Here is a 24,981-nt window from a genome sequence, read left to right on the forward strand (position 1 = left end):
AACCCAAACTATTCTATGATTCTATGAAAACAAACAGTATTTTCAAAAAGACTGTATTTTGCTAGTTTGTATCAACCTAGTTGATTTTGCATGTGTTATTCTTTTCCAGGACATGAAATAAGTAGCTTTACACTTGCATTGTCATCAGTGCACAAGTTTGCTGTTGTCACTGCTTAGTAGTTTCCATATGTTATTCTTCAAATGTAGTAAGCATGTACTTCAAATCATAAATGGGCTTTAGGCACATAGATCTTATTCATCATTACAGGGTTTGGGGCTGGCCAGCTGTGCCCTTGGAAGCCTATATCAGTTATCTATTAGCCCATCAGAGTAACTTGGGCAGTAATATGTGCCTTAAGATAATGGAATGAGGTGGTTTACTTTCTAATTCAAATACTGTTTTCTTCCCACCCATTCTGCCTTTCTCTTGTTACGTCTTTCTGGACGTTTTTATTTGATAGGAATCTATCTTCTAGACATCTCAAATTCTTCTGTAGGCATTTATTTCTGCAGATGCTTTTCAAAAATCAAATGTACTGTTTTTCCCAATAGAGGTTAAAGTATACATAGGAGGAAGAGAGAACACGAGTATTTTTTCCACAAAGGATCAGAATTGACTTTGGATCTGTCCTTCAAAAATTGTGGTCAGAAAATTGGGAAGATTGTCTTTTGATATATCACGAGAAGTAATAATGTGTAACTGAAAACTTCTGCTGGGTGGCATTTTCTGAATTATGTGGTTATTCTTGATATAGGTAATTTTTGCAACTTGCATGCTTCTCATAAGAGAAAACTGAAATCTTTTCATTATATCCTGGTTTTAGGCAGTGAATCCTAGTGAGGTTTTGTCAGAAACTTAGGATGGTATAAGTGTACTTATTGCAGTGCTAAGGGTACCTTATCCTTTTCTATTGCTAAGTATCCTCCATTTGCAACTCTGCTGCCTGTGTTTCAGCAACTCTGCCCCCATTCACCCAAGCTGCCTTGACACTGTTGCAGAGCCTTTGGGTCAGTATTTCCTCTTGTTCTCATGCTGTTGTCTGTATGTACCTTGCTGCTGTGAATCCCTATAGTATTTGGTGGGTTCTCTTCGTAGCAGCTGGCAGGAACAGGAGAAACATCTCTTCTTCCCTTTGCTTTCCTCTGGATTGTAGGTTTTGGAATCATTAGGGGATGCCGTGCTTAGTAGCCAACATCCTGTATGTATCCAGTGAGGAATCTACAAAGGTCCTGATGAAAAGTACATACTATGGAAAATTCCTATAGGAGAGATGATTTGCAACATCTCCTTTTATTCTCACTTTTTCTCCAAAGTAACTTCCATTGTTAGAGTCACTGTCTGCCATCAGCTATGCACCCTGCTAATAAATCTAGGTGAACCTGTTTCAGGATCCTTTATACAGCCTAGGTAGCTTGTATTCACTTAAGTTCTGTGCAAAAGTGATAATGAACTACATGAATGCCTGTGTGTTTTCTAGGGAAAGCTGGCAACTGAGGTGGGAAGAAAGGTCAGATTACATTGGTAAAAGTATATTGAAGCTTGGTATTAGAACACTTGGAAGCTGGGCACGTTTTTTGCTTTCAGCAGAGTATGTCCCTTTTTTCTCCTCCACCTTCAAAGGCAAAATAAAGTTCTCTAGCTCTTTTTTTTACCTTCTACATTCCCCTGAAAACTTCCTTGCCTCCACTCCTTACAAAAAAAAAAACAACAAAAAAACAAAACAAACCCCTAAGCAGTTAGTGAATTTCTGGTCTTTTTCCTTTCTCAGGGCAATCTATAATGAAGTGATGCCCATTCTGTAGCCAAACTGCAGTTGAAGTCTGAGCATTCAGGGACATTTGAAAGCAGGCAAGTGCTGTTTCCTTGGTGGAGGGGAACATTTTCCCTGTCTAGTTACAGTGTATATCCTAAAAAAGAAATAATACTTCTTGCAAATGGACTAGGAAAAGTAAAGGGCTGCAACTGCTCCTAAATAATTTATCAAAATAATCTGTGTCCCCAGGTGTGACCCTCTAACTCTTTCTGATTTGATTATTTTGGTGTTCCATGCTTAGCCCAGGTAGATAATGACCCTTTCCATATGCTGTGATTTTAAATGTGTGGGGTTTAGCTTGAGAAATTAAGTCTTTCACATCCAAAATTTTCCAAGGCAGCTGGAGGGTTTTTAAAAAGCAGTTCATGTTTTACAGCAGTGGTTAAGTGATTTTTCTTTTTTTTTTTTTTTTAGTGCTGAATATATGTATACTTATACTTGTATAAAATTTTGTATTTATCCAGCGAAAGACAGCACTTAAAAGTCAGTGCAGGGTTTTAATTGTAATGTTTGTAGCAGGGATGTAAGTGTCACTGGGAAGTTAATTTCATGTTAGTGCAGAGCATGACACAGTAAACATGCAGGTTTTTTCTGCTTTATTGACATGTCTTTTGCTGGTGGCAAGACATCAGTCCAGCATTCATGACCTGTCTTGCTTTTACATGTGATTCAGGTTTTAGATAAGAATCCCATCATATGTTTGGAGGATGCATCGGGAATTGAGGATCTGATGCATTAACTGTACATACTTACATGTTAAAACGCTGTTTTATTGAGATGTGACATTTCAAACTGTTTGCATTTCATAAATTTATTCTTTGCTCTCCTTTCAAAGTGTCTCCTCCCTTGGTAGCAGTATGTGTACACCAGTGTGTGGGTATACTTTATTAAATACCAGCACCAATGTTTCAGACTTTGGAAATCATGTAGATTTGGTTTGGTTAGGTTTTGGGGTGTTTTGTTGGGTTTTTTTTTGCCATGTCTACTTCTCCTCCTCTTTTGTCCTACTGCAGTTCAGAGACCAAGGTTCTCATCTTCTGGTGTCCAGAATATGGTCAACACAGTTCATAGGCTTTCCTAGACATGTAATTTTGATTGCCAGCTCAGAACTGGTATTCTCTCACTGCCAGTTTTGTAAGTATAAATTATTCTTACTTTAAAGATTGAATCCTTAAAGAAAACTGTAGATTTGTCACTGGTTTCAGTGAAGCCAGGGTCTCACAATAGGCTTTAACAAGCTCTATTATGAGTTGTAATAGTTTGATGTTGTAGTACTTTTTTAAAATAGCTTTGGATCACCAGACTTCTTGATCAGCTGAAAGTCTTCTGACCTTTTTCTATCACACCAGTGTTCATTTGGCTGTTTCTTTTTCTGACATCCGACTTTTTCCTTCTATTCACAAGCCATAAAATAATAAGTTGGCTCATTATGGGCCAGTTGAGCTGCTGGTGAGCAGTAGATTTGTGTGACTTCTTATCAAGGAGTGTTGTGGATGCAAGATGTCTACATGAATCTGAGGAAATCACCTGTACTGAAAGTAGCCAGAGACTGAGAAAATATAAAGGAGGACAGTAGTGTACATATTTGCTCACTTTTTACTCTTCCCAAGCCAACTGTTTATAGTGCTTACTGGACACAGAACGTTGGGCTACATAGGCCACTAGCCTAACCCACTGCATCTCTTCATAAACGTCCATATTTTTTCTTTTCATTTTCCTCAAAAAGGTGTTAAGAACTAGGAATTTTACTGTGTCTTTGTATTAAAAGAAGCTTGTTCAAGGAAATTATCAGGAGATATGTTCATTTATAGGCCAACAGGAAGTATGTGAAGTGGGCAAAAGTGTGCCACTTAAAGTCACATTTGAGATATGACAAAATTTGCAAATGTGTGAACAAGACGGGATTAGATTTTGCAAGTTATTTTGAAGCAATTTCCAGCTGTAGGCAGCTAAAGGGTTTAACAGGGAAATTACAAATACTGCCACAAAGTGCAAATTTGAATTTGTTGTAGATGCATGACACTCTTTAAAAAAAAAAAAGTTGTTTAATTGCACACCAGTCCAAAAAACAGATTACTACCTTATGTAATTTGGGGGAAAATTATTCTCAGATGAGCTGTTAATTTAATCTTGTAGATGAAGAGTTTGTCATAAAATGCATATTGAAAAAAAATGCACAAAACAGCTCATTAATTGTGTGTGCTTATAAAGTTATCATTAACATTGTCTATGTAGTTTGTATTAGAACTGACAGCTAGTTCAGTAAGCAGTTTGAAGTGTTTGAGTAGTGACTGTAGCATATCGTTTGTATGTGTCTCATACTATGACTCAGTGATATGTTCTGCATTTTCTGTGAATTCAACCAGATATTTAAAAACCTTCTATTCCTGTTTTTTGCTTTTTTTGTGTCTAGGCTACTTTTTATTTTCTGAAAATTGATAGTTTTTCACAGATTTTTCGTGATGGTATTTTATTGTCAACTTTAACTTTTTATAGGAATAAATGATGATAAATTCACATTTTAAGATTACTTTTTGAATTTTTAGAACTTCCTGCTACATTACAGCAGTTAAGTGAATTGATTTGCCTAGAAGGAGCAAAACTGACTGCAAAAAATGGTTGTTTTATTGATACTGGGTGGTAACGGAACACGGCAAAAGTCATGCTTATTTTTTGCTTTTAAAAAGCAGCTGGAAAGAGAGAATTTAAATGTACTTTAGGAAGAAGTAGATTTTTTTTTTATTGTAATTTTCTGAATAACATGTTGAAAAGTTGACTTCAAGACAGTATACCCCTTTTTAGTTTCTTTAATATGCATACTGAGATGGCTGTCAACCCATTTTTCCAACTTGTCAAGGTCCCTTTGTATGGCAGCATGACCCTCTGATGTATCAGCCACTCCTCCCAGTTCTGTATAGTCAGCAAACTTCCTGAGGGTATGCACTGCCCCACCATCCACGTCGTTAATGATGATATTGAACAGGATTATTGGGCTGGTTTCAGATTTCATTTTCATAGCACATACAGGGTTTTGTGGTATATTTATTTATCACTTTCGATTGTGTCCAGGCACATTTTGCTGCTAGGACAGTATTTCTACTTTTTGAGGGTGCATTCTCATTCTATCACCAATATGTTAGAAGCCTTCTAGATTTCTTCTCTTTGTGACAATTTCTATTGCAGTATTTCACCATCACCACCTCCTGCAACTTGCTTTGCACTTCAAGACAGAAGGTTCAAGTTCAGTGCCCTTTGGAAATTAAGCTGTATGAGTTGATATTGCTGTTTTTTTCTTCTGGTGTCTGTATTTGCCAAAATGCTGTTTTAAAGAAGAAAATGTCCCTTATATAAACACTTTTCTGTCTTTATTCTTAGGGTTTGCTTCTACGCCAGTGAAAGGGAATTGCTGTTCGTATGCTAGCCTGGCATGGGCTTTCCAGACAAGATGTTCCATCTCTGCCCCCTGCACTGTGACAGTAGAGCAACGCAGACAAAGCAGTTTCTTCAATACATGTAAGTCTGGAGTTGGAGTAAAATTATTATCTGCAATAAATAGAAGAAAAGAAAATTTTGCTTTGGAGAGAGACGGGCAAGAAAATCTATGTATAATCACATTTTTATCTATTCTAGCTACCTATCTCCTAAGATTGTAGTTGCAACTACAGCTATTTGACAGAAGTGCATGCACGAGGTCGTTTTATTATCTTTTAAGAGCAAGCAAGGGTTTGTTTCATGTCACAGTGAATCAATCCATCTAATATCCATCGTTGGGTGGATACTCCTTTATTAAGAATATAAATCGTGTCTTTATTTTCTAACTTATTTTTGAGGCACAGGCAGGACGTACTGATCCAGCTGTGCTGTCTCAAAAAAGAAATAACTAAAATGCAGTAATGCTTTAAACAAAAGCCTGTTGACAATGTCCTGCTGATTGTCTGGCCTGCTGCAGTACTTTCCTCCACATACCGTAATTGAGAAAAGGCTGTTTAAATTCACACTTGGGACGGTGAACTGAGATAGCTGAAGGGGCCATTCCACCTGGTTTGTGGTTCCTTATCCTATCCCAAAGGGGATAAAAACGAATAGTAAGAACATAATCTCTGGAGGAGATAACTGCAGCAGTTTGCAGTTCCTTGACTGTTTATAATCCATCAAATACAAGACCTCTACAGAATCGAGCTGTTAGAACTGGTGGTCTCTTCCTGTTCCTCTGAACATCTGAGTGGCAGAATACTATGTTTTCTACATTTTTAATGTAGAGAAATGCTAGTTTTACTACATTTGCTAAAGAAATATTTTAAGCAGTCATGCTGGCTGGCTGTTAATCTTATGCAGTAAATTTTGACCATTGACTGATCTCAAACAACTGAGGGTAGGGAGGTCTCAAAAGAACTGCAAAAGGCTGCAGTGTGTGAACCAGAGGCTCTGCATGGTAAAGGTTTTCTAAGGGTGCCAACTGCAGAAAAAATTAATGTAGAACTTTTTCTTAGGTACCCAAGCAGTCACAAGATAAGAATATGTAAGAAGCTAAGCACTGTTGTTATTTTATTTATCTTAAATTTATAATATGGCATTGCAAGTGATTGCAATGTAATTACAATTTGTAGGTTAGATTATTTTCTTAGTTATGCATGTGTTCATATTCACAAAGTCTAGATGAGCTCTGTTTTAGCTGAAAGTTGGCCAGCTCTCTTGTTAGATGAGTTAATGAAAAATGTGTTAGATGACTGAATTAAAATGTTGTGATGGCATCTGCATTGTTTACTTAATAAAATTTTGAACAAGTTATATTTAGGCAATCTACCCATAGCTATTGGCTTAATAAGGTGTAACAACTTGGAAGAATATAAGTGTGCCTCCTTTATGTATTCATCAGATTCAGAAGATTGAGGGTTTCTGTTTCAAAGTACAGTTTCTAAGAACATTTTCTCTTACAGAATTAGAAAATAAAATCTTCAAAATTCAAACGGAGTAGATTTTAACAGTGTAAATCATTCGTATCCTCTAGCAGTGTAGTTGTGTGGTAACATTAAAAATGCAGATATGACCGTTTTACGTGAAACAGTTCTCAAGTGAAATGTCAACCAAATGGCAAGTTCTTTGTGGCTGAGAAAGGTGACCATACTTTTCTATCTGATACTTATAAGAATATTAACATGCTCTTGTTAGTAGGCACATCTGTAGCTTCAATGTAACTTAAAACAGTTTAACTCATTCAAATAGACAGAATTAATTTAAATAAGAGGAGTGGCAACTACCCTAGCCACTGTGTGATCCTTAACTGGATAGTTGTCTCCTGCAACTCTGACACAGAAACGTACATGAGTTTATTCTTGTCCTATGACATATTCCAGTGAGTTTGTAATGAAATAATTTTAAATGATCTTGTTATCTCAGGCTTATCTTCTGTCCCTCCTTTTCTGTTTCCCTTGTCCCCACTATGGGAAACGGTTTAGTTTCCATTTACTTAAGAATCTCACATGCTTATTTACAGATGTGGAAGGGCCTGAGGTTTTTCAGATCATGCTTAAAAAATATATAACTTCCTCTGAAAAGTCTTGCCTCCTCTTTCAGTGTGTCTCAATAGACCTGGTATTTGCAGATAATGTCTTTATTGTGCCTGTTTTGTTCCAACTTTTGTCTGAGAGGACAGGGCAGATCAGTTTTTCCCTTCCTCTCAGTACATTCCTGGGCTGTCATTCCTGAAGGCAGCGGAGGCACACACATGTGTGTGTCTCCAAGCCGTAGGAGTTATCTTTGATCCCAGTCATCCAAATCAACTAGCATAATTTTCTCAACATCTGTTGTGTATCCAAGTGTATATGAAAATAAAGAACTTCTATTTGATACTGCGACTATATAAAAATCTTGCTTTCCCAATCAGAGTATTAATTCCGTTAGCCTACCCTTGGGAACAAATGAGAAGAACTTAATTTCTCTGTTGGTAGGTGATGTGTCCTCTTAGTTAGAATACAGAATAAGGAATAGGATGATTTTTTCAGAGGTTATAGAACTAGATTGTAATGATCAAGGGAGAATCTTTCAGGCCAACAATATAAAATCATACTCAGAATAACATATTTTGTCTCTAGAGGCTTTGCATACTGGAGGCAATTGTACTCAGTATAAATCTCTGTGTTCTTTCTTGGAAACATCAGCTCCTGAAAGCCTGCTCCTTTAAATTACGTTTTATATTAAATTTTTGTAATTCTGTGTGAGTTTTCTTTGGATTAAATTGTTCATTTTTTCTTCTGTGGGTTTTTTTTGGGGGGGGGGGGGTTTGGTTTTTTTGTGGTTTTTTTTTTTTTTGTTGTTGTTGTTTTGGTTTTGGGGGTTTTTGGTGTGTTGTTTTTGTTTTGGGGTTTGGTGGGGTTGTTTTGTTTTGTTCTGAAGAATTTTTCTTTAAGCATGAACACTCCAGATAAATAATTACTGAGTTACCACTTGTTACTGTCACTGGTATAATACGAAAAGTTCCAATGTTTCTGCATTAACAACATAAAGAGATCCAAATATAAAACTGCCTTTTTCTTTTTCTTTTGTCTTTTTTTTAACTTTTACTAGGGGTGTGCCTGTATGTTGACAAATAGTTGATTAATTGTTTTTAGGCAGAAAAAGGGTAATGAATATTAAAACCTTACAGTTAATTGTATGTAAGGGGGGGGCTATTTTATTGGGTTTTGATATGTTGCTCTGCAGTGTAACTTTTGTGAAGGTGCCTTGCCTCTGGTTTTCATTTAGTTTCAAGGCCGGTCATGTTTATTTTACAGACCTTACTGAAACCTTTTCTTCATATCTATCTTGTGACACTAAGGCTAGCTTTAGTAATCAAAGCAAAAAACATACTAGCATTTACAACAGCATCCATTAGCTAAGTTAAGATCTTGGGTTTTTAATAAGTTGTTTTGAAGAAAAAACCCGTAATTTCTCAGATGTTTGTCCAGATAATTTACAGCAGTTTTGGTTCCTCCTTTAAGCTAACAAGTTTTTAGTCTCTTAATGACTGGGTTTGTAGCTGAGTTTATTCAGCATTTGAATTGTGGCTAACCAGAAAATCCCATGTCTACAGACTCTTGATGATATTGTGATATATTGCCAGTTTTAAAAAATGTGAAATTCTAGTGCCAAGTGCACTGTGAAAGTGTGTTCAAGGTTTGCAGTTAAGTGGAGTAATTCACAATGTTTGTGGAACAGTATGGCTGCATCTTTCAGAATAATATTTTCTAGCTGCAGGGGTTTTGTTGTACTACTGTAATAAATAATATAGACTTCCCTTGCACAAGAAATGTGCAGACACATCTAAACTAATTTTTTCCTGCAATCCACATAATGAGAACTTTAACATTTTTTAATTATATTCTTAAATGTCTATGAATAAGCAGGTAGCCCCTAAAGCTTCAGCCTTCTATTAGCAAAACCAAACAGAAGTCAGAAAATTTATTTCTAGATCAGGGTTTTTTTTCCTGTTTCACTATTGTGGAAATCCAGCTAGCAGTGGGAAGTAGAAATGAGCTTAAGCTTTCAATAAAAACATTACAGATATGTGCAGTTCTAATTTTTAGTCTCTGAAATTTATCTAAAACTATCTTACAACTGTCCCATGGTTCTCACATCTTACATGACCTAATGTTCCTCTTTATGGTCTTGCAGTAGTCCTTGTCTTTCTCAGACATTTTCAGTGTCCATATTCTTGCAGTGCATGAGATACCACCTGCTATCCAAATAAGTTTTGAGTGACTCAGTAGTGAGCTGTCTGGAGTGAATGCTTTATATTCTTAACTACTTCCTAGGTGTGTATAAAGGCCCTATAGAACTAACAGATAATATCCTCAGAAGATGACATCTTAGGAGGTTTGAGGCAGAGCTGTGAAGAGCATGTTTTTGTTAAAGCAGCCTGTCGCTTGCAGGGATGGGAGGAGTTTTTTATCTTTTAACAGAACTCAGTGTCAGGTATACATCGTACACTTCCATTTAGAATATAAGAGGTATCTTTCAGTAGAAGAAAACTATTTTGAATGTGGTCACTTAGGAAACTGCAGAGTAATCCAGCAGCATATTGTTTCTTATGGATCTACACTTTCTTGCTTGCTGTCTGGGATTAGGCAGGGAGTTGAGAAACTATGATGTCACATGATGGCAGGCAGTTGCAGTTTGGAGATAAAGGAAGTAGCAAGGGCAGCTCTCGTTTGGGATGAACATACTGATTTTGACAAAACGGTTTTCGAATCTTACTGGGATGTTATATAGGCTGTTGTGACTTAAACACTGGTTCCTAAAAAAATTTCAATTGTAAATTTTGATTTCCCATAATGGATATATACATAACCTGCAATGACAGTGGCAGAATGATTAATTTTCTGAGATTAACAGCATGCAGCTTTAACAAAATACAGCATTTTAAATTTTACAGTGATACAGCACCTTGGCATGTGACGGAGGATTCCTTTCATGGTGTACTTCACCAGAACTAGCAGGTTTAGGCATCAATTGGTTCTACTGAAAGGTGGCCATTACTGGGATGTGTAGCTTTACCAAAGGTTTGAAAGTTTTGATAAGATTTCTGAACAGCATTTTAGTCATTGCTGTCTTCCATTTTTCAAATTGAGGAAGCACCTGACCATAGTTCTCTTTGGCCTTGATAATTAGTTTTGGTTAAATTGGTGAAAGAATGCCAGAATATTGTTGTTATCTGTTATCAAAAATAGCGGAAGTGTAGGTTAAAAGCCATTGTTTTCTAAAACCTATCAAGAGTTTTAAGAAAAATTAACTTCTATTGGGCTTTCTAACTATCTGAAGAAAGCTGTCATTTTACAAGGAAAGCTTAATGTGTAGAACTCCTGTAGACTATTTCAGTTAGCTCTGATGAGATGGGGTTGCAATTGTCATTTTTTAAGAGATCATAAAATCCAGTGTAATTGGAATAATCCAGCTTTGCCTGTTCCGCAGTGATGAGTCTGCTTAATAAATTAGTTTCATTATATCAGTGCCATGATAAAAACTCTTATTTGATGGGATATCAATTTATTGGCAGTGAAGTTGTCGCTAAGAACTTGTTTAATTTAAAAGTGAGTGGATTACTGTGTTCACTTTAATTCCAATAGTAGATAATAACTATATAATAAAAGTTTTATGAAGATTAACTCCATCATCTTTCTGGACTCTCAGCATATCCTGCTTTAGGAGCATGACTTAATATTAATTGTTCATGAACACTGACAGAATGACCTTTCTCTGGAGGCTTTGCCTGTTCAGAACAAATACTGAAATGCAATTCTCGATAGTAAAGAATTTGTTTATAAGCTGTCTGGGACATGAACAGACTTTTCGCTATCTACTGTACAGTTATATGGTTCTTATCAGAGATGCACATCCTTAAATTGTTAGCCATAATGTTAGACTTTTGAAAGTATAACTACGTCAGAGAAAAAGAGTGGGTATGGGTTTGTTTTTAACATCTTATACAATGGTGTCTTGTTCTACAACAAACCTCAAAGGCAAAGTTGTAGAAATAAGTGACATACTGTTTTCCTTATTCTCATCCAATTTCAGCTATACCGACAGAGCAGCTCTGAGCGCAGGCCCATTGTTTGCTTTTTATACCTGTTTAAAGCTTGGCCTATTCTTAATCAGTCATCAGTGATCCCAGTTGTGGTGAGGTGATAGAAATGTGTGTGTTTTCTAAGAAATTACAGAGTCCATAGTGTTCTTTCAGAAATGTGTTTCAGAATCAACAGATACTGAATATGAAAATTATACCTTACAGTAATGTCTTTAGAGGAGTAAGGCAAAAATGAATTTCTAGAGTGTGAGAAAAGCCTTGCCTCATCAGACCAAATGTCCATCTAACTGAGCATCCTGTCTGCAACAGCAGCTCATGCTATTGGAAGAAAGTAAGAATTGGATGAGGATATAGGGACGCTTCTTTAGAAAAACCTCACAACCTTCAGTGATTTGTGACATGGATATTTTAAATTTTTTATTTATTTACAGCTCTAGGTGGCTTTTTCTTCTATGAATTGGGCTGCTTTTGAAGCCCTGTAAATGATCTGACAAGAGTGTGTTCTTTTTCCTGTAGGTGGGTAAGCATGTGTTTGTCAGGGAAGACAAGGTCAAGGAAGTGCTCTCTGCACCTGAGTGTAGTGAGGCTTCTGCAGTTTGATTCCTAGAGGAGTTGATTTTTAAGCCTTTGACCTGCCTCTGAGGGGAAAAAAAAAAAATCTCCTTGTGGTCATGAAGCAGCTGAGTCTAGACTGCATAATTTATCATGCAGTTTGTAAGCAGCACATTCCCTTTGCAGATGCTCTTTCATGTTGTGTGTAAAGTATTTTTTCAAAATCCTTTTTTTTCTTTGGAAATGGCAAACCCACTGATGTCTGGAGAAGGAAAGGGGTTGAAATACCATACTTTTTTAGAATTCATCTGCTAATAAAAGTGTGTATTCCAAGCTGAAACCTGGAAGAGAATGTTAGTGATTGAAAAGACCTTACTAAGTTCCTTGAGGTAATACAGATGCGTAGATGTAACAGCATTAGTGGGCAACAGCACATTGAAAGATGCATGTTTATTGTAACACGTTCGTTAGTCTTTTTATTATATGATTAATATTATTGTCTTTGGATCTCCACTGCTCTGATGCCACGAGACTATTTGTCATTAAAAAGCTTAAGGAAAAATTGCTTGTAAGTAGAAGTGAGCCTACATAGCTGTCTTACAAAGTTGATTCTTTCTTCTCGTTTTTATTCCCTTTAGTTTTCCAATTTACTGCTACTTGTCTTTTTCTGTAGTTCATATTCTAAGCAAGCTGGGAACTCATCTTGCAGGAGGCAAATAAATGTGCTGTTAATCTTGGTTTATCAGGATCTAGGATACTGTTTTCTGGTACAGTTTAAAGCAAGTCTTTTCAGTAATACTTGTAAGTTACTGAGGTGTGATCTAATACTAATCTTCCTCTGAAGTGTGCTCTGGGACTGTCGGGTTCCTGAAATTCAGGGACAGTATAAAAAGACACAAAATCAAATCCTTTTCAAAATATTACAAACATCTCCTGTGTGGATTAAGCAGAATGGAATGGTGTCATGCAAACTTACTGTTAGTGGTTGTTAGCAATCAGCTTCATAAAGAATGTTCTCAGGAAAATTAAATAGTCGATCTTTTCCTAACCTATAAAATAAAGTTTTATATATGCCACATTTTCTTATGTGTTTTTTTCAGTTAGTAGCTATGTGCTTTTTGGTAACTGAGTAGAAATGTGGTGGCTTTTATGACAGGGTCTATTTTAGTTCTGGAGGAAAGCATGCAAAATACAAAGTTTAAAAAGGCAAAATAAAGGAAAGGCCATAAATCGCTAAGAGATTGCATACCTTCAGAGAATTTCTGAGCACCTGCAAATGCAAAAAGCAATACAGCAACTCCCGGTTCTGATTCGAGTTTTCTCCACTACAGCTCATTTCTCCTGCCTATGTATGTGCTCTTGAATCATTTTGGTGCTTTGCTGCCAAGTCAAATTGATCTTTCTTATGGTCAGGTTTTTTCTTTGTTGCTGTGTTGCCTGTCTATTGTAAGCAGTATCCCCACCATTGTAATCTTCTTGACTGCAGCCTATCCCTTCCATATTCCATTCTTGTCACTTAAAATCAGTGTGATATCTGCCATCTTACAAAGAACTCTCAGCTCTGTAGCCTGCAGGCTCCTGATGTTTCATTAAATTCAGCTGCTTTCCAAGCACATGATGGTATTGTTACAGACTGATTAGATGAACTGCACTTCGCTCCTGAATGTGATGTTTTCATCTGGTTTTAATTTTGTCAGAAGTTGTGCAGTGCTTGAGGCCAAAACTTGACTCAATCTGACCTTATCTCGCAGGATCTGTTGGCATTGACTGGTCTCCTTTGGTACAAAACAATCTCCTTTTGCTGCTTTCCTCTACTGGAATTAAGTGATCTTATCATACAGATACTTAGAACGCAGCTCAAAGTGCTGGGGTTTTTGTGAGTGTATAACCACCTCAAGAGCTCCCTGTTCGTGTGTCTCAACTGCTTGTTGCTGCCCCTCTGCAGCCTGGTTTGTAGCTGTTACAACCCTTCATGAGGCCACACAAAACTGCAGCAGCTTGGGGAACTGTTCCAGCTTAAAAATAACCTTGCAAAGAAAATGTAAATACCTTTATTGGAATTCCAAGTTTCCAGGCTAGCAGCATTATCATGAAGAAAAATAGATTGCTAGTTACACAGTGTTTTCTGAATAAGCTAAGAAGCTTAACATAATTGATCGTCAGACTTCCAACTCTTGTGAGAATCCTATAGTCCACTTTAGAACATCAAAAGCTGCATCATGGATTTCCTACTTACCACCAGTTCTTTTCTGACTGAACTTTAATGCAGTGTCATCTTAGGGTAATATTCACTAGCTGTAGACAGCGTAGTACCCATCACCGTTTGACCTTTATTGAAAGTAACGCGTCGAGTCAGCAGTTAAGTTTTTCTGTTTAGTGAGTTCTGTGCAGCAGCAGTTTTTTTAATTACTATTATTTCTTTAGCACACAGCTACATGCATCAGTTTGTAATCAGCTGGAAATTTTTTTAGTGGCTGACAGTTCAGATGCTGTTTTCAAGCCACTTGATGTTACATTTACTGTTTGTGGGATTTTTTTTTTAACCATAAACCTCTGGACATTAGGGTTCACTTGAATGTCTAGAAAAGACAAAAATTTCTTTTCTACAGGGACTAAAGCCTACCCAGGAGCAAATACAATTCTTGCCTCACAGCACATAGGAAGTGTGATAAATGCTGTTATCGATAGGCATTTTTGTTTGTCTATAGTACGCATTTTCCACTTGTCTGTAATACAGCTGAAATCTGTATTGCATATTTTGGCTTGTACTATTTGTGCAGTATGTTGTTTGTGTATATAGTGACTTTCTAGGCTCTTGTCCATCTCGAGGGAGTGCTGTTTTGTAGCTTTCTCGACTTGTGTGTCCTTCCATGTGCACTTGCTTTCCCCATGTACTGAGCTTTGGCTACTTGATTCAGGATTGTACTTCTCAAACAAGAATCACAGTCAGAACCATAGAATAGTTTGGGTTGGAAGGGACCTTCAAAGTTCATCTAATCCAACCCCCCTTCAATGAACAGGGACATCTTCAACTAGATCAGGTTGCCCAGAACCACATCAGCCCAGCCTTAACGTCTCCGGGGATAGCGCATATACCATACAGTCATGCATCCCACTTTGAAAAGGCTTTTGACTGAAAAGATGGGTGTCATATCTTTGTATCTTAATATAAACTTGGACATCTAGTGATACCTCTGGAAATCTTGGATAGCTCCTGGCCCACACCATGTTGTCAACATAGCAGAGCTTCCCCAGTTCTAATGCATTTGCCAGTCTGTGGGTCAGGACTCTCGTGTGCATTTATCTAGCATGCATGAAATGCTGATGGGAAACTGTAGCTATTTCAGCATAGTTATTTTAATTTCCCTAGTTAAAAGCATTTACTGGATTTTTTTTTCTTACTTCAAATAAACAAAATCAGTTTCTAATTAGAGAGGATGAGATTTAAACTGCCATAGTAACATTGCCCCTGGGTGAAACACAGCAGCAGATTTATGTTGTTGGTTAACTTCTTGTGGTTTGTGGCTTTTTAAAGCAGGCTAATCCTTGGATAATTTTAGGAGTGATTCAAGTTGGCTGTCATTGATATTTGTCCTTGGATAAGTGCTTACAGGTGTTGTTGCAGAGTTCTAATGAATGATTTTCTTTTAGTGATCTGGGAATTAATAACCTCACTGATTACTGGTTAGGAATGTTTGCCTTAAAAGAATTTTCAAAATCGATTTAAAAACCCATGCACGTGGCTGTGTGCCTACCCAATTGCAGTCATCAGTAGAGGCACATCTCTGCTCCAGATGTATATACAGAGAGTAGAGAATCACTTAGCAAGGCAGTTTAAATCCCAGTGAAGGTCAAGCAAGGGTTAACAGTTCAAATTGGGGGGTTTTTTTATGTTCAACTTCAGTTTTCTATGTAAGCTGTACTTGTACAATGCTTATGAAAGCTTTTTTTATTTCAGTGACAGCTGATGAGCTGTGGAAAGGAGCTTTGGCGGAGACTGGTGTGGGAGTAAAGAAAGGAAGAGGAAAGAGAAGGAAGAAAAAGCTAAGGAAGAATCTGAATAAAGGCCAGGCGATTGGTGAAGGTAGATTCATAAATAAGGGGCTGAAGACATGTCCTGACCTTTTCACGTATAATGTTTCTTGGTTTAATAAATCAATGAATTGCTGTTAATTTCTTTGATGTCAGAACTGTTTGATATATTTTTGTCTTTAAAAAAAAATCCTGATTGTTTAATGTGTCCTTGTTTTTTAAATATAAATTCTGTATCATAAAAGGCACTTGAAATATGTGAGAACCTTCCATTTTATTGCATTTTTCCAGTGTGCAGGGTTTCATTCTTAATCTGGCATAAACCATGTTTTTTTCTGTTACTTTTAAGGACGTTCTGGATTCCTCTGGCCCGGTCTTAACGCTCCTGTGATACAAAGTGGGCAAGTCCAGACAATTACACAACGAAAAAAAGAAGAACGAGAGAGAATTCAGTCAGAACTTATTCAGCAGAGGGATACATTTGAGAAGAGAAGAAAGATAAAAATTAAGAGGCAGGGAGGATGGAGTGGAAAGTGTTGGGGAGGTGTCCTCCTGGATCCTCCTGACCCAGGTCCTAATGGAGGTAAGAAAACTGATTATGTGTCTTAGTCTTACTTGGCCTTTCTGATAAGGGGCTTGGAGTAAGTGAGATCAAGGCTTTTCATGCAACTGAAAATTGATTTTAGTTCTTCTCTTTTACATGCCCATACATGAAGCAAGGCAGCTAAATCAAAGAACAAGTTGTGTTAACACAAGTGAAACTTGCTAAATCACTGCTTAGTTTAATATAGCTGTTAGACTCTATGTCGTAGACTGTATTATGTTATATTGTATCACAGAGTAACATACTATGTTATAGACTGTTACAGGAGTATGAAATATAGCCATGGGGTTTTTTTGTGGTTTCTTAAAGGATCCTGTTGGCTTAATCAGGCTTTTTTTCCTAGTCAAATAATGAAATGTGGTTAAAGATGATGTAGTTTGAATGTAGCTAATAGAAGATATTTATTTATTTATTTGCTGTCTTGTTAAATCATCATAGTGAAACTAAAAGTCCTGTACATAGAGTGATGACCTTAACTTTTTTTTACAGTGCTCTGATTCAAACCACTAGAAATTCTATAGTAGCTTTGTTTAACATTTAGAAGCCTAATTCTTTTTGACTGGTTAAATACGAAAATGAGTTGTTACTCATTCAGCTGAGTTCTTCTTGTGAAGTAGTTAATGATGCTTGTATGTTTATTTTTGTCTTTCTTTAGGCTTTTCTAGTAAGATGAGCTAAGACAAACAGTCGAATTTGTTTGTTTGTTTGTTTGTTTGTTTATTTATTCCTAGCACTCTTGTTTCAGGGTTGTTGCAGTCATTCCAAGTGTTAAGCTTATTCATGTTTTCGGAGCTCTCTTTGTCCAAGAATATGTTATCCCAGTGCAGGCTTGCGTCTTGGAACATATGTTGCAACAAGTCAACATAAATGGGAAATTACATGCATGTAATCATGATTATATTGTTGCCTGATCTTGCAGTCACCTTTGTTCCCCAGTCTGCCTGATGCTTTGTGTTTATCAATTTATTTTCTGTCTGTGAATATTATCTGGTTACATTCTATTGGATGTTAACTAAAAATTCAGCCATGCTTTGAACTGAGCCATAAGGCAGTGAGAGCATTGTCTTTCCAGTGTGATCTATTGCTTTTGTCCATGTAGATTGAAGTTTTTGTGGCTTTCTGTTTTATAAACTAATGCCATTGTTGCTGTCTGCTATTTCTCCATTCCCTTCTCAGGTTTTCCATTCCTGTAGCTGGAATAGATGATTTTGTGGCTTGTGTTGCTGTAGTGCCTAAGATACGTGGTTTTCCTCAGATTTACCTTGTTCATTTAAGGAGAGCTTGCCTGGCAATCTGTTTAAATTTTTTTTTTTGTTGTCTTCATTTTTAAGAGCAATTCATTCTATTTTAATATCAACATAATGCTTTAGTACACAAATGAAAGCTTTTCTATATTTACTTCTCCGTGTTTTATTTTATTACCTTGAAAGCAAATATTCCACGGAAGGCAGTGACGTAGCAATGGACTTGGCAGACTGTCACTGAATCTTACAACTGAAAAATCTGAGAAATTAATAGATTGTTACAAATTCCCTGTAAGTCAGTGGTGGAATATAGAGAAAGTTGAGAAAATTTCATAGTTCTAGTTTCATACTTTGAACACAAGACTGTGCTGTTTTTAAATTTAAATATATCTTCAAGTAGTTTATTCCACTAAAAGAAGTGGCAGCTGTTGCAAACAACATTTATGCATGTATGAATTTTATTTTCTTGGCGGTGTCAAGGTGGTAGGAGAAATAAACCCAATGAATCCTGGATACGTGATTTGTGATTATTTGAAGTGGCTATATATTGTTTTGGTTTATCCTCCCCTTTTTCGTAGTTCACAGAAACACGTATTAAGAAATACTTGCAATTTCTTTGAATCCCTGTTGATTGCCTAATAGAAGTTTCAGAATATTCTGAATAATATTGCATAATAGTTAGGTCATTATGGAAGTGACCCATTTGTTGAATTACCTTTTGCTTTTTAACCATTTACAGCCTTTGCTTAGTGGATATGAACTTGGAGGTTCATTTGCAGTTTTAGAGTAGTATTTAGGGAAGGATTTCACTGCCAGCCAGTGAAAACCCAAAACATTCTGTTTTCATAACATGCTGTGGATAGTTATTTCTCAAAGCATTTCTGCAGCTGGAAAGAAAGAGGAAGGATGTCAGATATAATTTAACAAAAAAGGCTTCAGTGTAAGTGGTGAGTTGCAGTGATTTCTGAAAGAAGGATGTATAGCTTAGCCTGTGATTAAAATACTCAACAGATTCTGAGGATGTCTGAGTTTTTCTGTCAGCTTTGCTTTCTTTGTGATGTTCAAAGCAAGTAGTTAAATTTGTATGTCTTGCTTTACCATTTAAAAAGTGATTATTTTTCTTCCTGTATGCTACTCTGGTTGTTTAGATTGGACAGTCTTCCATTTTAATACCCTGCATTTATGGTACTGCATTTATGGAAGATTTATTGATTGCAGTTGGAGATTGGGGTCCCTAACAGAGCACAATGAATATATATAACAGTTGTTAGCTATTAATTATAACAAGCTGTATTGTAATTATAACAAGTAGTATTACACTTTCTGAGAAGTTACCATTTATCTGAATTTTTTTTCTAACTAGTTTTCTTCACATAAGTTGATTTTACTGAAGAAATTAAAAAAAACCCAAAACACCCAAACCTATGCTTTATAAATAAGATGCTGTTTGTCACTGGCCTTATTCTAAAAAATTGAATGATTGAGTGAATTGTGTCAAGTAAAAAAACCGTATTTGAGGTCTTTTTAAAGGAAGCAACTAAGAAAGCTCACTTTAGATATGTTTGTTCAAATTATTCTTACCTTTTCTACTTACTGCTGAGATTAATTTATAAATTACAGTTACATAAAAATTGTGTCCTTTTTAAATTATACCACCTGCAGAGAGCTGTGCTGTTAGATAAGTAATACAAGGAAATGTAATGCCCTATTTTTTTCTCCCAACAGAAACCTATGAAGATTTTGAAACAAGAGTCATTGAGGTAAGCATTACAAATCTTTTTAAGGACTTCAAATAATTGTCACTATTTTATATTGAGCTTGCAGTTATTTAACTAGCCTTTGCCAAGTCAATCTTACAGCAGTAGGAATTAGTCTGGTATTCTGTTTCAGCTGTTCCTCTTTTCATTGGGGCCTTATCTTCTCTGCTGAGCAAATGATATCGAATTAAAAGGTGGTTTTGAGTATCTCTGAAATGGTAAATGCCTGCAAATAAAGCTTTACTAGTTCACAGACAACCGTAAGAGGGAAAAATTTACCATAGTAAAGAGGTAGGGTTATTTCTCAGACAAACTACAGATAGGAAGTTGTATAACTCTGCCTGTAAAACAAGGAATTAAAGAAGAGGGAGCGGTTGCACACGGCACAGAGTGAGTAGAATGAAGATCTCATTTTTTATGCCTTTCAAGTAATAAAATATTCACTTGTCCTAGATGTTTTAACTTATTCTATCTTCTGGGAAGAAATACTGTTAAATTTCATATGCTCGGTGATGGTCCAGCTCTCTATCCAGATCTCACCGTAAGGTCGCTCTACCCTTAAGGAAGTCCACAATTCCTCCTAATTTAGCATCGTTGGCAAATTTTCTTAATGTACATTCCAATCCTGCATCCACATAATTTATAAAAATACTACAGTGTTGGCCCTAAAATTGAACCCACTGGTGACAGGCTGGCAGCCTCATGTACCCCATTTACTATAACCCTTTGAGCCAGACTTGTCAGCTAATTGTTCACTCAATTTATAGACATGTCTAGCCATATGCTGGACATTTTGTCCATAAGGATACTGGGAGAGACAATTTCAGAAGCTTTGCTAAAATCAAAAAAAAACCCCACATCTATTGGCTTCCCTCAGTCAGCTTAGATGGGTGATCTTATCATAAAAGGAAATTAAGTTAGTTAAAGATGACTTTTTCCCTCATGAACCCATGTTGTCTATGACTAATTGTTTAAACTTGTCGCTTTAGAACATTCTCCTGTATTTACTTACCTACGACTGAAATTGCTTATTAAATTTATGTTCCTTTCAGGATTGTAAACAGAACCTTTATTTGCAATTAATATTTAACTGCTTAATTATTGAAAAACTATACTAGTCTAGCTGCTGCTTGGAGAAAGAGATAACTCTCATTTCTCATTATCATCTGAGAGCCAAGGTCTTAACCTCAATCAGTATACATTCTGTGATAGATGCACAGTGTGTCTTTTTGCTTAATATGAATGTTGACAGGCTTTTATCACAATAAAATTGTCTGTCAATTGAGTTGTTACACAGTTTTATATGCATAGAGATGACTGTTCATCACCTTACTCTTGTCATTACTACAGCTTCACTTACCAAACAAGTCTTTGAAACCTTACCACTATTTTTAACCAGTATTATGTTGTACCTGTGTCCAGACAAGGTATTTGTTCCAAAGAATCTATTTGTGTTTTGAATTTCTATTTAGTTTCACTCACAGCGCCTTGTGTTCTACTACCAAAGTCCACAAGAGATATCCCTATCATGCACTGTCATATACTGTTAGTAGAGCTGATTTTCCTTCATGCAAATTCTTTTTAAATGCTTTGTTTGACAAAACTGGTTCTTAGTTAGTAAGATGCACTTGAAAACAGTTACTCAGTCTCAAGATTTTGCATTGTGGTCATACTAAAATCTCATATTCAGACTAATCTCTTTGAGACAGCAACTTTGTTCTGCCCTGCATATCTCTAAGTAAGTTATAAATGCCAAGCACTGATTTTCTTGCCAGACCTCAATTGTCTTTAAACTTTTTTGTCCTCAAAATTTTTTCATTTTTAACTTTTTAGCATTCCAGCACCTGGAGTAAGATCAGTATTTGTAGGGTCCCATCTGTTATCTTGACAATGATCACTCTTTATTTTAAAACCAAATTGCTGTTTAAGATCAACTTTGACTTACCAGAATCTTCAACAGAATGCGTAAAGTGGTGCTGGTATGCACAAGAACAAAATAAATTAAAGTTACTTTAATGAGGTATATCTTTTACATTAGTGAGTGTATTCAGTCTAAGTCTTAAGATAACATTTATCAAAGGATCTGACCTTCACTGACAGTTCATATATGACATGTATATTTAAACAGACATGAATATAAGCCTATACAAATGAGTTCGGTATCAAGATTTTTTCTGTTTTCTCAAGTATCTCTAATATATTATTGTCAGATTTGTCATTGGTGCCTAGAGATGTCAGGAAATAAAATGAGTAGCAAACTTGCACTTAATGCCACAGGTGGTTTATTTCAGTAATAAATGGGTAGCATGCTTCTATTCTTTATTAAATATGCTGATGTGCATTTGTCCAGACTTCTCTGAAACAGCCTTTAAAGGATGGCATTATTGCAAAAAAAACCGTTGATCTTCTTATCATATCCAAGTGGATCAGGTGATCCCTATACATACCAAATTCCCATCGAGTAGTATTTTAGGGATTATGTTGAGAATGATAAATGCAATAAAAATGAACATTTATGTGAGCATTAATGAGATGTCCTGAACTGCACCATACGCTTTTCATACATTCTTATTTTAACACACAAAATTAATCTATTATTCTCAGGTTTAAAATCACAGGGATGTGTGGTTTCATATGGGATGCTGAAGAATCAGAAAAACCTTCTTCTTTCTTTTGGGTTTTTTTTTGTTTGTTTGTTTTTTGAGGTTTTTTTAGTTACTCTTAGATCAGGAGTAGCTGTACACACAAGAGATTGTTGTGGGGTTTGGAAAACCCACACATATTGTTAAAGCCCCTTTAAGTAAATAAGGTTTTGGACTGGGCACTAAGGGCTTTGACTCTGATGGAGCAGAGACCAGACCGCTTAGCCTTTAGCTGTGTCTGTGTTGGAAAGCAACTTGTGATAGCTGAGTTGCATGGGCACTGCTCATAGAAGTGATTTTTGTTAATGAGCCCTGCAGTTGGAAGCGCTTTCAGTTAATCGAAAGGGCACATTGCAGAAAAGTGCTGCTATTTTGTTACTGTGACATGTCTCGACTGACTGTCAGTTTGTTTACTATATAGTAGGTATTTACTAAAGCTGGCCTTTTTGTGCTGGCATTATGATTTGCAGTTAGATTTATTAAACAACAAAATGCTATGCAGTGCTTCCTTGTGCTATAGAAATTGTTTCAATGCTTTATTATACTTGAATAATAAAACAGCAGGCTGAGGCTCCACTGTTACATGAGGTTGCCACAGTTGTGAACTGAGTGAGAGGAATGGGTTGGTTTTGGTGGTTTGGGTTGGGTTTTTTGTTTTTTTTTTTAAAAGAATAGCAGCAGCAGCACAAAGTTCTGTATTCGAAACCAGTAGTGAGCCCAAGATAATAGAGTCCAGTCATTTTCTGATAGTATGAGTTTTGAAATAAACAGATCTTTTTTAGCATTCTTATTTTAAATAGATGGCTATTTCTGTATGTCTTTTCCATTATCTTTACAACACTACAGGAGATTAAAGTAATGTTTGTTTGGAAATTATACTTCGCAGCAAGAAACTGAAAGCCACTTTAAATTACTGTTTTATGGACAAAGATACAAAAGCCTCTTTCTGTCTTGGTTATGCTAATAAAAAGACTGTGCTCCCTTGCTATAAGTGAGAAATTGTTTATTAAAGTGTTTTCTCATAGTGTCGAAACAGAAAAGCAAACTTGATTTTTCCCTGCTGTAGAATAGGGTACAAACAAGGTCAGATTTTCATGTAAATTAGAGCTAAAGTTGTCAGAGAGATAAAGCTAGCTTGAGAGAGTGTTAAGGGACAACAGCAGGGATTGCATATTGGGTTTGTTTCTGGCTTTCCTACAGGCTTTCCTACTTAGAGTGGGTGATTTGGGCTACCTGTTTGTTTCTTTCCCTGCCAACCTGAAGGCACGTTTCCTGTTTGTTCATATATTTCATATAAGAAGAATTTCTGTGACTAGAACTGGAGGTAGTATTTACTACCTTGTTTACATCAACACAATGTAATAATAATGGTAATTAAAATTTATGACTGTAATTGAAATATGCCATTCTTATTTTAACTGGAAGGCTTAATTTTGTGTATCATCCATTCTCAGATAAATTTTTCTTCTATTTTTCTCCAAAGTCAACATGGTAACATAGTAAGTAAAGTAGCTTACATGATATCCTGTATTATAGTGGTACTAGTAGTGCAATCAAAATTAGGAAGTGAGACCTAGTAATCAGTAAGACCTGAAAGTGTCCCTTTTGAGTGTTTCATGACGGGGAGCATACTCTGGAAATTAAACTTTATCTTATGAGCTTACTAGGAAGGAAAACACACACATCAAACAAGTGCTGAATCCCCTTTGTACTGACTAGTCTAACATGTGAATTCACTAGTTCATCACTTAATTCATGAGGTTTCTAAATCAAAAGTTCTCTAATTCATAACTTGTAACTTTCAACTTGTAACTTGTGCAGCTGTGAGTGAAATAGTTGCCAAACTAACATTGAGTTCTCATCCTTGCTCCTTTGTCACAGTGCTTCCCTGTATCACAGGGGAAGCGTGAAAACCTCAGCAGTGCACTGCTGTTGGATCCATTTCAAAATCTTTTTGGATAACCTGACATATTTATACCATCCACCTTGGAAGTTTGGTCTGTACAACTGCCATGAGCTAGGGGATTGTGAATTTGCCTGCCTGGCAATCACTGTGCAGGGATGATCACTGCAGGGGATGGTAAGCTGCAGGTGGCAGTGGCTGAATAATGACCTTCTTGGGCATGATGTTTGCCTGTGTTGCTCTTCCTTTGACCTCATGGAGCTGCTTGAGCATACGCCAGGCGTTAGCATGAGCTGCGTGTTAGCCAGAATCAGAGCAAGAGCATTAACTTGCCTCAGAAGCAGTAGCTCTATGTTGGCATGTGGAAAACAGATAAAATCCAAAAAAGCTTAGGTTCGTTGGGTCAAAATGATATGAAGAACCTCTCTTACGTATTCCTAAATGTATTGCCACAAAAGTGCATGCGACTGTAGGGAATATGAACACAGAAGACAGTTACTAACTATATCACTCTGTCGTCATTTGTTCTGCATCCACTAAACAAAAATAAATTGTCTATCTGCAGCAGGAGGTTGTTTGTAGGGAGTATAAGACCATAGTTTCAATTTTCCATGAAGCAGTAAAAACCCCATGAGTACGTATTTGTTTTAAGACCACAGAATTAATCTCGGTAGACTTGTTACTTGTACCAAAAAGAATATTCCTTAATATGTAGTCTAAACCCTTCTTTTCTTCTTGTAAGTCATTGGAAATTATTTTCTAGCTGTTGTTTTTGCAAAGGGTGCAATAAAAAAAAGGCTTGTGAAAAGGAAATGATGCATGAAATTACAGTGTCTGAGATCCATTGTTTGACATCTTTGACTGAAAAATTATA

At 36.4% G+C, this 24,981-nt stretch overlaps 1 protein-coding gene across 1 annotated transcript in view; it reads left to right on the top strand.

Annotated features, from left to right (window-relative positions):
* Positions 1–5,189: 5,189 nt before the first annotated feature.
* Positions 5,190–24,981, top strand: part of MRPS5 (mitochondrial ribosomal protein S5) — a gene marked incomplete at its 5' end in the record, with an annotated part of 34,173 nt that continues 14,381 nt past the window's right edge. Inside the window, 4 exons of the mRNA XM_010011919.1 lie at positions 5,190–5,327; positions 15,884–16,009; positions 16,307–16,540; positions 19,531–19,565. Of these exons, the coding sequence (XP_010010221.1) occupies positions 5,190–5,327; positions 15,884–16,009; positions 16,307–16,540; positions 19,531–19,565 (533 nt within the window). The remainder of the gene's footprint in view (positions 5,328–15,883; positions 16,010–16,306; positions 16,541–19,530; positions 19,566–24,981) is intronic.

Source organism: Nestor notabilis, unplaced genomic scaffold (genome assembly GCF_000696875.1).
Source record: "Nestor notabilis isolate BGI_N333 unplaced genomic scaffold, ASM69687v1 scaffold1733, whole genome shotgun sequence".
Lineage (NCBI taxonomy): Eukaryota > Metazoa > Chordata > Aves > Psittaciformes > Psittacidae > Nestor > Nestor notabilis.